The 11,653-nt window shown below is 35.3% G+C and overlaps 5 protein-coding genes across 5 annotated transcripts; 2 read left to right on the top strand and 3 right to left on the bottom strand. All coding sequences in view use genetic code 12, as the record gives it.

The window, feature by feature from the left end:
- Positions 1-139: 139 nt before the first annotated feature.
- CORT_0H01330 (Cup9 protein) lies at positions 140-994 on the bottom strand (the record flags this gene model as incomplete). The annotated part of the gene is made up of 1 exon (XM_003871323.1): positions 140-994. One exon carries the CDS (start codon positions 992-994, stop codon positions 140-142), a length of 855 nt encoding a protein of 284 aa, XP_003871372.1.
- A 4,719-nt stretch (positions 995-5,713) lies between these two features.
- Positions 5,714-7,564, bottom strand: CORT_0H01300 (Exo70 subunit of the exocyst complex; the record flags this gene model as incomplete). Its single annotated transcript, XM_003871322.1, has 1 exon — positions 5,714-7,564. One exon carries the CDS (start codon positions 7,562-7,564, stop codon positions 5,714-5,716), a length of 1,851 nt encoding a protein of 616 aa, XP_003871371.1.
- Positions 7,565-7,740: 176 nt separating this feature from the next.
- Positions 7,741-10,119, top strand: CORT_0H01290 (Lig1 tRNA ligase; the record flags this gene model as incomplete). Its single annotated transcript, XM_003871321.1, has 1 exon — positions 7,741-10,119. One exon carries the CDS (start codon positions 7,741-7,743, stop codon positions 10,117-10,119), a length of 2,379 nt encoding a protein of 792 aa, XP_003871370.1.
- A 137-nt stretch (positions 10,120-10,256) lies between these two features.
- CORT_0H01280 (hypothetical protein) lies at positions 10,257-10,613 on the top strand (the record flags this gene model as incomplete). Its single annotated transcript, XM_003871320.1, has 1 exon — positions 10,257-10,613. One exon carries the CDS (start codon positions 10,257-10,259, stop codon positions 10,611-10,613), a length of 357 nt encoding a protein of 118 aa, XP_003871369.1.
- Positions 10,614-10,748: 135 nt separating this feature from the next.
- CORT_0H01270 (Lst7 protein) lies at positions 10,749-11,423 on the bottom strand (the record flags this gene model as incomplete). The annotated part of the gene is made up of 1 exon (XM_003871319.1): positions 10,749-11,423. One exon carries the CDS (start codon positions 11,421-11,423, stop codon positions 10,749-10,751), a length of 675 nt encoding a protein of 224 aa, XP_003871368.1.
- Positions 11,424-11,653: the final 230 nt, after the last annotated feature.

The following is an 11,653-nucleotide window of genomic DNA, read 5'->3' as shown; positions in this document are numbered from 1 at the left end:
AAGCAAGGTTTAAAAACAATCACTGATTGTTGAGATATATATTTGTCTGTTGAAGAACTGAAAAGTTGAATAAAAAAAAAATCCAAGCACCACCATAACTCATCAAATGATAAATAAAATAGTATAATGTATTTCTCATTTAAACCATATGCATCATTCTTTTTTGTTCCTTTAATGTTTTAATTTTCCTTCTTCTAGCATTAATAAACCAATTACTCAATTGTTGTTGATTTAAACCAGTGGCCATCATCAACTGATTCTTTTCAAATGAATTGGGGTAAGGATGGTTTAAATGATCATTAAGCCAACGTAATAATACATAGGTTATTTCTTTAGGCAAGTTATTTCTTGTTTTCCTTTTGGAGTTGGGACCATTGTGGTCAGAACTGTTACGGTTTGCGATGTTGTTGCTGTTGGTGTTGAATGATGGTGCGTAGTGTTGTTGCTGATGTGGATGTGGATGTGGTTGTGGGTAGTATTCGTGTGATGGGTAGTGAGCTAGATGATGGTGGGGGTAGTTTGGATCTTGGCTGAGTGTTGATTGTTGTGGGTATGAGTTTGAGCGTATAATTGAAGGTAATTGTTGTGGTTGCTGACTAGGATTGTTATGAAAGTAATGCAGTTGTTGGTTATGGTACTGTATAGAAGATGGCGATGAGATTGATGAAGATGTGCTATATCCGGCATTTGGAGATCTGTTCAAGGTATCGTTATTGGTGGTGGTGGTGGCTGTAGTAGTGTAGTAATTGTAATGAGGTTGTGGTACTTGTTGTTGTTGTTGTTGTGGTGGTGGTGGAGGAGGAGTAGCCAAAAGATCACTAATTGGTGGTAAACTTATCCTCTTGGCCAAATGTGGAGCTTCTTTTGGTTGTGATTGCAGTTGTTCTTGTTTTGATGGTAAGGGTAACGGTGTATTGTGTTGATAACTGCTAGCTGTGGATATAGATGGTAAAGTAGATGACCTACTATGATGAATCAATTCAGTAAGTTGCATTATATATGTCTGTAGTGCGGACGTGTAAAAAAGGTGCGACTAATATGACTGTAGTTGACTCTTGTATAGTACTAGTAGTGGTACTAGCAGTGGTAGTGGTAATAGCAGTTTGAGTCAAGTATAACCAAACAAAAAGATATATATGTAAGTCTCACTCCAATTGAAAGTAAATGGGATATTCATTAGTGTATTTATATTAAAATGAGTTAAAGAGCCAAGCCTTATAAGAGAAATATTTCATGGCTTACCACTCACTAACTCACACTCTATTGTCTACTGCTTAGGTAGTTTTGTTAGTTATTGTTATGTTATAGTTTGTGTATTATTCCCCTAATAGTTATAAACCCATTTTATCTCATCATTGTGTAACCAAAATAATAATATTCTTCTTCTTCTTCTGTCTTTGTATCTCTTTACACAAGATATAAAAAAATAAAAATAAAAATTAAAAAAAATACAACAACAACAACAACAGAAAAATAAACAGAAATATTTGTTACCCAGACACAAACCACAAAGAGGGTCAGACAGACACTTTTGTTGACTTTGGTGTTATGTCTTTGTTTATCTGAAACGGCATTTGGGTAGACACAGACATATGAAGATCTACACTGCACAGCCACTTATATATACATACATGCATACACACACTCAACTGCACTAGTGTGTGCTTACTATCTAGTCTTAAGACCTTGTGCAAATAGTTTATAAACAAAGTCAAAATTTTTAATCATACGTCTATTATTATTATCACAGATATATTTTTTCTTGTCTGTTGTACAGAACCCCCTCTCTTTTCCTCTCTTACTATCTAAGTGAAGAGAGGGTTTGGGTCAAATATGTTGTGTCACCCACTCGAAAGATCTTGATAACCCTAATTACAAATAAGAAATCAGTTGATATATCTCATTTACTATGCAGCATAAATAATTATAATAACAACAACAACAACAACAACAATAATAATATTAAATGACAAGTGTTGTTTTCTAATGGACAGACACAGACAGAAGAAGATAATGCTAATGACAACGATAACAGACAAGAAAACCGATATTTGCTTATGTATGTGTTTTAATTTTTTCTCGTATTTGTATATTCAGTTATAGCAAAAGATATGGTGTCTGAAAGTTTAAAATGTTGATAAAAAAAGGGTGTCATTACAAATTCAGGATGACACTTTAGAGAATGAGATCCCATTTCTTGCTTTCCCTCATACTTAACCTTAAGAATATGCAGACACTGATTACTAATTGTTATTTCTATTTTTGTGTAATATGCGTGCAAATAAAGAGATTGCCAAAAAGAAAGTTTAGGTTGAGTGGCAGATACGACACACATCTTTTGTGTAGGTTACCAAGCTTATTTTTTACAATCATCTATTGTTTTTTATGTCAAAGAGACAAGTCACAGATTAGGTCAGTCATTTTTGAGTTTGAGTTGGCTGGGGTGTGTGTGTGTGTGCCTTGGCTTAACTATCTGGTTGACTGACAGATGTGTTTGACACCACAAAAAGTACCACACAATGCATCTACATCATCATCGTTTTTCGTATACAGCAGGCACTGCACATTAGCGCTAGAGAGGGAGTAAGAGAGAACAATAGATGTAGTTGAATTGGCATGTATCCTTTCCGACAGCAAAGCAACTAACTTGGTCCTTTTACTTTTGCCTTTGGTGTTTTTCCCCAATTCTTCTTCCCTTCTCCTATCTCTTCTCCGTTTCTTTTCTGGGGAGAGAGAGAGAAAGAGAGATCTTTAGTCTGTACTGCATATAACAAATAATGAAATTTATAAATTGTTTTATTTTTCTTTCTTTTTATTGTTTTATTTCTATTGTCATTATTATCATTATTGTTATTATTAACCTATTTAATGTTTTCAATCCCCGAATATTGCACGGCGTTAGGCACTTGCTAAAACCTTGTTGTTTGTTGTTATCTTTCACCTCCATGCCCGAATACCCCGCCTACTCTCATAATAGTGTAATGCCATATACGAACCTTACACCCCCTATTAATCAATTCTCCTTTTTCTTGGGAGTTACACCCCTATGGCTCTTACGTGTTGTACCCCGTTTCCACAAGGGTATACAGATACGATAAAAATAACCCATTCCTCTTTATTCGGTTATCCTTTTAGCTTTCGTCTGTGAAATACTGTCATTTATTTTTAGTTTGATACAAACAAATACAAAACAACATTGACTATGTTGTAGATGTAGATCCTTTTCTAGGACAATAAGGCGATACGGTGCTAGTAAACAATAGTTGAAATGACTCTATTTTAGTTTCAAGTAACAATGGATTATATAACAAAATACATTTTTAGGCGGTTCTAGATGAAATATCTATACTTTTACAGAGTGGACTCTTCGTTTCTTTTGGATCTATTTCCCAACCCTTTTGTGTGTTCCTATTGCTTAAAAATACATTGGGGTAAACTCGCAAAGGAGCCTAAGCATGGACAACCTTTGGGGTATTTCATTCCTACTCTGTTCGATCTTTTTTTTTTGTTTTGCAATTAGTTTTGGGGAAAACGTTTTTGAAATAAATGTATATTGTGCATTATGTTGCACTATTGTAGTTTTTGTAATTGCAATCAAAAAGGAACGAAGATCCTTTTTTATTTTTTTGATTTAGTTAAATAGTCAATCAGTTCCCCACTCGATGCCCCTTGGTTTTTGCATCCCTAATATCAGCATTACCTACCAACCAACCGTCAATGACGTTATATCTTCTTTATTGAATCTAACTTATCGGAGCAAAATAAGCTGTAAATGCCAACTATAGCTAAACTAAACAGTGTTATGTGAAATGTCAATGTTACTCCTCTTTTATAAACTCTCTTATTCTGTCTATTACAAAAAGATTGTTCCCCCCCCCGCTCTCACTCTCTCTGTATCCTACCCCATAAGCACTTGAGACAATAAGTGAGTTACATGACGCAGTAACGCCTAAAAATGGGAGATTATATATTAATTATACTTGAAGTAAAAGAGGAAAGAATAAGAGAGAATTGCGAGATCTTTCCAACTCCATCAATCAAATTTGCAATTTAAAAGCACATGATGATGTCAAAGACACAAGGCGGGTTAAGCAAAGAGCTTTTTGTTTTTTAAAGTTTGAATGTTTCAGAAAGTGAAATTAGACTTACGATTTACGAGATTTACGCAAAAGATCTGCTTATTATAAGTTTACTGGGCAATTTCATCAACTGCTGAGGGAGGATTTTATCCCATTTGACTCTGAAGTTTAGTGAAAGAACTGGTTTTTGTTACTTGCCACTTAGAAATTCCTCGTTTCGTTTTTGGTTTTTGTTTTTTATTTTTGTACCAATTTGTTTGAAAAAGAGTGGGGATAATAATTGCAAAAGTACTTGTTCAAGAAATACTTTCATTTCTTTACTTCTTTCCTTTGCCTATACAAGATAATGAGAATGTTAAAGTTATTACCTTTGTTTTGGTACCTTCTGGGGACGTCTCAACCTTTAAACTCACTATAATTTAGACAAAGGGGGCTTTTATTATTTTTGACGTAAATTGATTGGGTTATACATTTAATTGAAACTTAAGACACATGGTCTAAAGAGAAAAAAAGAAGTAAGGCGTCACTATGTTCCTCCACTTAGCTCTTTTTCTTTTGTGGCGCAATATGACTTTCAAGTCGTCAATAGTTGACCTTAGTGGTGGAAGTGGTTTGCTCTATGTATAATGGATTTAAGGTTTGGATTTTTTGTGTCGTTTATGAAGATTTAATAATCATACAAACTGACTAAAGAACCCAACACAAGGGGTTTCTTTCAGTGCACGATCCTTAGGGTTCGTTGTCAGACACATGTCTTGTATAGATCGAATGATGCATATTTCCGAATAGTAGATCGATCTTATACAGAATTAGAAAACAATACACAAATTGGCCGACGTATAGTTGAGAAAATATACAATTGCACTTATGCATCTCAAACATCTTCACTGTACACTGATACGATGAGCCACGTCCCTCAAAATTCTTGACAGCATTTCATGTTATAAACATATATACGCTGATTTGTAATTTGACGAAATTTGGTATCCTTTGATTGACCAATATGTATTCTAAAACATCAGCCCGCAAATGAAACATCAAGTAACATTGGGCAACAGCAACATTAGACAACATTAGGCAACTTTAAGCAACTTTAAGCAACTTTAAGCAACAGCAAGCAACAGCAAGCAACAGCAAGCAACAGCAAGCAACAGCAAGCAACAGCAAGCAACAGCAAGCAACAGCAAGCAACAGCAAGCGCCAGCAAAGCAGAAGCGTAAAACTCCAAATTCGCTCTATATTTGTCCTTTTCAATGACCTTACTAATTTTTGTGCTACTTTTCTCTAGATCCTTGTGTAATAACTCCCATTTGTCAATAGTTGCAATATGTCAGATAAAGGGACATCACTTGCAATTCGCCCACGACACGATGCAACAACAAATAATACTACGAAATACACAAAACGTTTGGTTGATCGAGTTGTGAGCAAAATCTGGAATGAATTGGCGCGATTTGTGGCATTTTACCTTTCTTCGTTTTTCAAGCATTCTTAGATGTCTGGGGTCGGTCTCGAGTTGACAATATCAGCTCCGTGTCTCAAAAGAGTACTACCAAACCATCCCGAGCCAACATCATGTCTGCGCTGTCATCATAGCATCCAACACAACAAACTCCCCCTTCTAGCTCCTCTCCCTACAACTTCTCATTAAGCAACCTTTCAAATTGCAATTTATCCCATTTGATATATTTCAGTCTATTCTTGGTAAAATCAGAATTTCCATATTTATCATACAATTTAAAATATGCATTCAAAATCATTTTCTTCACTTCATTACCAAGAAAACTTCTCAAACTAGAATCACCAAATTCGAGAGCTCTATAATTAGCCAATGCTTCTTCAAACGAATCATTAAACTTTTTGAATAATTCTTTAACTTGTTCACGTTCCTTGTTTGACAAATTGGTTGCTTGTCCACCCCCAGTACCTATGGATGTGTTTGGGTTGCTAGCCCCACTAGTACCTGTTCCTGCTTGGGTGGCAATAAGTGTCATTCGTTCAATAATAATGTAGGAAGCATAGCTCCAATCTTCAAGGAATAGCTTGAGGAACCGGTTTTTCAACTTATTGATACGCTCTTGTCCATTAGATCCTAAAATGTGGAATAATTCTTGTGATCGATTGATAATTTGTTCACTAATGTACAAGTTCCTTAAAAGGATAAACCCCTGAGTAGATTTCTTCATTGAATGTTCTCCATGTGGTTTCTTTAACCCAACTTCAATATTAATCATTACACAATCAATGATATCGGCGAAATAGGACGATAATAAAAATTCCGGCGACTTGTCATCAAATGTAGTGTTGGTGATAATTGAATTAAATACACTTATGTATTGTAATGGTGGAGACTCCAGAATCCAATCTCCTGGTTTCCTCGTTTGAATCAATTGCAAAAGTGGTTGTTTAAATTCACACATTCTTCGAGCTAGAGTTATCGCTTTAGTGGAAACACCAATTGTTGAAGAATCATTGAATTGAGTAATGTGTTGAAACTGGGCTTCAATTGATCGGATGCAACTTGGGAAAATCGAAGAACCGATTGATATAAATTGATCAAGAATTTTACTAAATGAGGCGCTCTTGACAACATATCGATGTTTCAATTGATAATCGACTCGAAGCAAGTTGTCAATAATCTCTAAAAGAATCAAGTAGTTATCAGTGTTTGCAGTCAAGGATGTACTCAATTGCGTGGCCAACGATTGCATTACTTGATTATATTCGCGTATAGCATACTCCAGAATCTGACTAATCAACCCCGGTGGCAATGAACATTGTTTCAATACAAGTACTTCTTCTTTCAATACATTATCCACAGCTTCAGTAAAAGGATTATATCCCTTAGTCCCCTTTTCATAAGGTCCATCAATTTTAGTTGGTTGTAATTTATGTTCAACAAGTTTCAAATTCTGGATAATCTTATTACCACGTTTATCAACATATTTATTAACGATGTGTTGATCTTTACCTTGTTGATTAAAATATTCAAAAATAACTTTAACTTCATGTTTTTTATCCATCATTCTATTAGTTTCTAGGTTGAGAACAGTATCGATATAATTTTGTACTTTTAATTCACTTCTTTCAATCACGTTTTGGAAATTGTATAATATCCCCTTGAATTGTTTAAATTTTGGTTTGATACGACTGTACAACTCTTGTGATTGTTTCAACGTGTTTACATATTTCAATAATCCAATAACTTCGATATTGTTGTTCAAGGCATTTTCAAAATTGTTGATTTGAGAAACACTTTGACTCACTTCTGATAGTAGATCCAACCCACCTTCGACTTCTTTTTTGGCTGCTGTTAATTTATTAACTTGTCCTAGGACTGGTTTGATTGTTGTGTGTGCTGCCTGTGATTTCTTGGAGATTTTGGTGAGCGATTGATTGATGCTTTCGAAAAGGGCTTTTGATTTGACCAAATTTTGATTGAGGACGGCCACGTCAGCCTCATCCACGTCCACTTTGTATGCCATTGATGCAGTTACGTCTGTTTGTTATTGTTTTTATAAAAGAGTGTGACTCACTGGGGATTCTCTGGCGATCTTTTGTTGATCAAGAACATTTTGTAGTTTTCGGTTTGAGAAAAAATTGTAGAGCACATCTGTTCCCACAGATTCTATATCAGGCTAGTCCCTTCTGAACTCTACACATGCGTGATTCCAAAGAGGAAGTAGAGCAACTCTGTCTGAAACTACAAGAATCAACCAAACTCAAACGTAATGGTAAATGTATAAAGTTTACCAATAATGCACACAACACCACTATTGCCATAGATTCATGGAAATTTCTTGATTTTGATTATGGTAAAGATAAGGTACAGTTACCCATTCAAGCTAGAGGTTTATTCACGACAAACAATGATTCAATAGTAGTACGAGGTTATGATAAGTTTTTCAATGTTGGTGAAAAGAGTTTTACCAAAGAAGATGAATTAAAAAATACATCGGGTCCTTATGGTGTCACATTAAAAGAAAATGGATGTATCATATTCATTAGTGGATTGCCTACTGGTGATATTCTTGTTTGCTCAAAACATTCAACTGGGTTAAGAGATGACAATACAAGAAATCATGCACTAGAAGGGGAGGCTCAATTGCGTCAGCAATTGGGGAACGAGAGAGTAGATCAACTAGCTCGTTACTTGTATGAAAACAACGTAACTGCGGTGACTGAATTATGTGATGATGAATTTGAAGAGCATGTTTTGCCATATCCAAAGGATAAATCTGGATTATACCTACATGGTTTGAATTACAACACAATAAAATTCCAAACTGTGCCGATAGGTGATGTTGTTAAATTTGCCCATGAATGGGGGTTCAAAACTATCGAGTATCTTCTGTATGACAATGTTGATAAGCTTTTCGACTTTTTACATAAGTGCAGTGAGACCGGAACCTACAATGGACGTGAAGTTGAAGGATTTGTCATTCGTTGTAAACGTAATGGCGATGATTTCTTTTTCAAGTATAAATTTGAAGAACCATACTTGTTGTATCGTCAATTTCGTGAAGTCACAAGGCAGATGTTGGGAGGTACTCCTGCTCATTCAGTAAAGATTAAGAAAAACAAGTACATCACTAAGAAATATCTTGAATTTGTTGACAAGTTGTTTACTGAAAAGCCGGAATTAAAAGAGGATTTCCAACAAGGTCATGGAATTATCCATGTTCGTCAATTGTTCTTGCAAGATTTACACGAAACAAATGGTATGAATTTACTCTCAATTGATGCAAAACTCACAGAAGAGATGAAGAATTTGAAATTAGAGGATGAAGATTCTACAAAGTTGTTACTCGTGTCTATATCCACCCTAGGTTGCGGAAAAACAACTGTATTTAACACCTTACACTCATTGTTTCCCGATTGGGTCCATATCCAGAATGACAATGTTTCCAAAAAGGCTAAATTGAAAATTACTGATTTAGCATTACAAGCTTTAGATAATTACCCCGTGGTGATCTTTGATAGAAATAATTCTGAATACAGAGAGAGAAAGCAGATATTCACTACAATTGCTGAAAAGAAACATTTGTACTTGGACGGAAAGATTGATATCAAGTATATAGGTATCAATTTTATTCATGACGTGAATGAAGAGAAACTTTGGAAGATTACATTTGACCGGGTGAAAAAAAGAGGTGATAATCATCAACTGTTGAAAGCAGCGTCAGATGAGGAGTTGACGACAAAAGTCATGAAAGGGTTTATGTCTCGATTTCAACCAGTGAATGCCGAACGTCTTCCTGATTCTCAATTTGATCATGTGATTAACTTGAAATTGAATGAAAATGACTCTTCATTGGAAAATGTAAAGATAATCATTGATGAATTGTCAAGGATTTATCCTGAATTAATAAAGAGTAAACCAACAGATGAAGAAATTGAAGCGAGGTTTAGGGAAAGTTTGGAATATAAACCAACGTTTACCAAGGACATGACATCATCTAACAAAAAAAAAGATCCAACGTATTACGGAATCTCAATTCACCATCAAAACATATTAGATTTGCTCAATGAACTCAATGATAATGCCGAGTACAGCCGATTGAAGGAGGAAAGGTTTTTACAAGAGTCATTTCATGTGACATTAGGCCATATTGCCAGTGCCAAAGGTACCGAAAAGAAAGCCAAATGGAAATGTATTAAAACTGTTTTAGGCAAAGGTGAAGGTAAAGAAGGTGAAAAGAACGTTCTTGAATTTCATGCTAAGGTGAAACTCATTCAATTTGTTATCAACAGAGGTAAATTAATTTGTATCAAATGTGAGATCTTAACCATCCACGACAACAAGAATAATCGATTGGTTGATATTGAACCTGTAAATAGATATATGCATATCACCATTGGTTGTTTCCCACCAACAAAACCAGTTGATTCAAACACCACTTTGGAAGAGTTGTATGGAGACGATCCACATGATGTTAAAAAAGATGGGGTTTATGAAGTTGACGAAGATGTTGTCGAGGTGAGAAACTTGACCACACAGGTTGTGTTGGAGAATCAGAAACTATTTGCGTATTATTAGACATTTTATAGAGTGAATAGTGTCATATATTCTCAACTTCTTTATTTTTCGACATCACCTCTGAACGGAAGAAAAAATCAATCTCTTATCCGCACAACAGCCACTCCACCGCATCCACTTTCATCATCAGTGCTATTATGTTTCTGTCTATCAAATCATACATCGTCGCCTTATGGCCGAGTCCAGTCTCTCCAGAATTGAAGAAATCAGTGGAATCAACCATCGAAACAAATAAGATCTTAGTTTACTCAAAAACTTATTGTCCATATTGTACTGCAACTAAGGACTTATTGAATAAATATGGCGTCGATTACAAATTAATTGAGTTAAATACAATGTCTGATGGTGGTAATATCCAGCGTGCTTTGCAAGAAATTAGCGGACAAAGAACTGTACCAAATGTTTTCATTAATGGTAAGCATATTGGTGGTAATTCTGACTTGCAAGCCTTGGAGAGTAAAGGAGAATTGAAAGGCTTGCTTGCCAAGTTGTGAGTGCTTTATTGTTGGTTGCTATTAGATGCGTTTCTTCAGTTTTGTTAAAGATTAATTAGACAAGTTATTCACACTAAATACTTCTGGAAAAGCTTTACAAATGTAAGCAACTTGGAAAACCATTAGAGCGCTATATCATCGTAGTGTATCTTTCAATGTTTCAACAGCCCAAAGATGAAACTTTACAAATATTTGATTGTCACCTGTAAGTTCTATTAGCGATTTAGGACGAGCCATTGATCTTCGTAGATACCGTTCATTATCTACAACAGAACCTCCACTCAGTTTATGCAATTTTTCGTTCGTATGTGATACCCTCTGCTGTATCAAATCGATAAATTCACACACGTACAATGTTAAAATATCCCAATTTTGTAACAAATCTGACTCAGAGTCGCAAACCATCATTAAACCATATTTTCTCTCCTGTCCTCTAGCATTGATATCATATATTTTGAAAATCTTATTCAAACAATAACCATATATGGCATCACCAAAAAACATTGGCTTGGCTATATCAGAAACAGTCTCAACTGATAATGATTTCATCATCAATTTCTTCAACGCCGCATATCGTCTTTGAGAACTTGGATATGCTGTTGAGATAAATACTCTTGAATCGGAATGAGTCACAAGACTAGCAACATTGTCTGGTAGAATCAATTGACAAGATGAACAAACGCCTTGGGTTGAAGCTGATGTATGGATGTACTCTTGTTTCTTATCTTCTGTCGTCACTTGTGTACAAACAATGATTTGTGGTCCATGTAATTCACAAAAATGGCTCAAGCATAGTATGAAGTTTGGCATTGAGTCATGAAGTTGTTAGTGAGGATCATGAGGATCTGGTGTAGAGGGAACTTATGTGTGGTGGACTATTTTTCTCCAGTTTTTTTGAGCGCCAACGTCAATACAACAAAAAAAGTTTGGCTTCAAACGATTCTTCTTCCGACGACCGAATATCAAATGTACACGGAGCATCCCACACATGCTAAGTACACTTTGATGTATACATAAAGTATTATCTGCGCATAAAGCAA

Source organism: Candida orthopsilosis (assembly GCF_000315875.1).
Source record: "Candida orthopsilosis Co 90-125, chromosome 8 draft sequence".
NCBI lineage: Eukaryota > Fungi > Ascomycota > Pichiomycetes > Serinales > Debaryomycetaceae > Lodderomyces > Lodderomyces orthopsilosis.
The sequence above is the reverse complement of the archived record's forward strand: the minus strand, read 5'-3'. Positions and strand labels throughout refer to the sequence as shown.